The sequence below is a fragment of the Rhagoletis pomonella genome, unplaced genomic scaffold, assembly GCF_013731165.1.
Source record: "Rhagoletis pomonella isolate Grant_MI unplaced genomic scaffold, Rhpom_1.0 Rhpom_scaffold_00003, whole genome shotgun sequence".
NCBI lineage: Eukaryota > Metazoa > Arthropoda > Insecta > Diptera > Tephritidae > Rhagoletis > Rhagoletis pomonella.
In genome coordinates, this window is record NW_023458557.1 from 2023274 (window position 1) to 2024444 (window position 1171).

At 39.4% G+C, this 1171-nt stretch overlaps 1 protein-coding gene across 1 annotated transcript; it reads left to right on the forward strand.

The window, feature by feature from the left end:
- The first annotated feature begins 54 nt into the window (after positions 1 to 54).
- On the forward strand, positions 55 to 675 carry LOC118734946. Its single transcript, XM_036464544.1, has 3 exons — positions 55 to 230; positions 292 to 458; positions 525 to 675. The coding sequence occupies exons 1-3, from the start codon at positions 81 to 83 to the stop codon at positions 673 to 675; spliced, it is 468 nt and encodes a 155-aa protein (XP_036320437.1). The 5' UTR covers positions 55 to 80.
- Positions 676 to 1171: the final 496 nt, after the last annotated feature.

A 1171-nucleotide genomic window follows, 5' to 3' on the forward strand; every position in this document is an offset into this window, starting at 1 on the left:
ATTCCGGACCAACAGCAGTACCCAGCAGTGTCGGTGCATCGCATATTTATTTGTATTGAAAGTGACTTGATGACAGAAAAATGCAAACAGCACTATTAGAGGAAGCAGCTTGTTTGGCAGGTGCGCAAATGGTGGCAATGATTGCAGAGGCAACGAAAACTTATTCTCAACGCGAGAAAGTGGATCCGTTTTTGCAGGAAAGATGTACAAAGGGGCGTTTTGCCAAGGATGTAAGCTTCTAAATTGTATAGTTTACAATCAGCAATAATGAGCCTTTGACCTAATTTCTAGTTTGAAGATCTCGTTAGCAGTGAAAGCAGATTTAAAGAAAATTTTCACATGGACCTGAGAAGTTTCAACGAGTTGTACGCGCTCGTTTCACCTTTACTACAGCCAAAGAAGCGAACACATCCAATCTATGAAATTTCTCCGAAAGAAAAGCTGGCAATTGTGTTTGAGTAAGTCAATACCTATAAAATATAATATTAAATTTACCCGAGTTTTTTAATTCCTTAAAATTTAAGGTACTTTGCTTGTGGAACGCTTCAACGGCACATTGCGTCCGTGTATCGTATCAGTAAGCAGCAGCGGAAATGCAGCGTATTGCAGAGTCTTTTATTAAGTGGGATTTTCCAAATTGTGCAGGTGCCCTCGACGGCAAGCATGTTGCTATAAAATGCCCGCAGAATTCCGGAAGTTTATTTTATAACTACAAGGTTAACTGGATTTTTTTAAATAAAAAAAAATGAAGACAAAGAATTCATCTGAATCACTTTCTAATGACATTTCATTAAACCCATAAATGTGCATGATTTCTTTCAGGGTTTCTTCAGTCTGGTACTGATGGCTGCAGCAGACGGTGACTATAAATTCACATATTTGGACATTGGGGCTTACGGAAGCGAAGGAGATGCTGGGATATTTCAAAAATGTACTCTCGGACAAGCTATTCTTAGTAAAACACTTCAATTTCCAGATGATGATGCACATCCGTATGTTTTTGTTGCTGACGATGCGTTCCCCTTGCATCAGCGGATTATGAAGCCTTTTGTACCAATACGAAATAGAAGATTGGAAGAGTCCCAACAAATATTTAACTACAGGCTAAGCAGAGCGCGGCGATGCATCGAAAATGCATTTGGAATACTGTGTTCGAAGTTCTACTGTCTCT

Bases quoted from the DNA above. Each gene is read 5' to 3' on its own strand.
- LOC118734946 (XM_036464544.1), top strand. From the start codon at position 81: ATGCAAACAGCACTATTAGAGGAAGCAGCTTGTTTGGCAGGTGCGCAA. The intron at 231-291 runs GTAAGCTTCTAA...CCTAATTTCTAG, and splicing joins AGGGGCGTTTTGCCAAGGAT to TTTGAAGATCTCGTTAGCAG. The intron at 459-524 runs GTAAGTCAATAC...TTAAAATTTAAG, and splicing joins AAGCTGGCAATTGTGTTTGA to GTACTTTGCTTGTGGAACGC.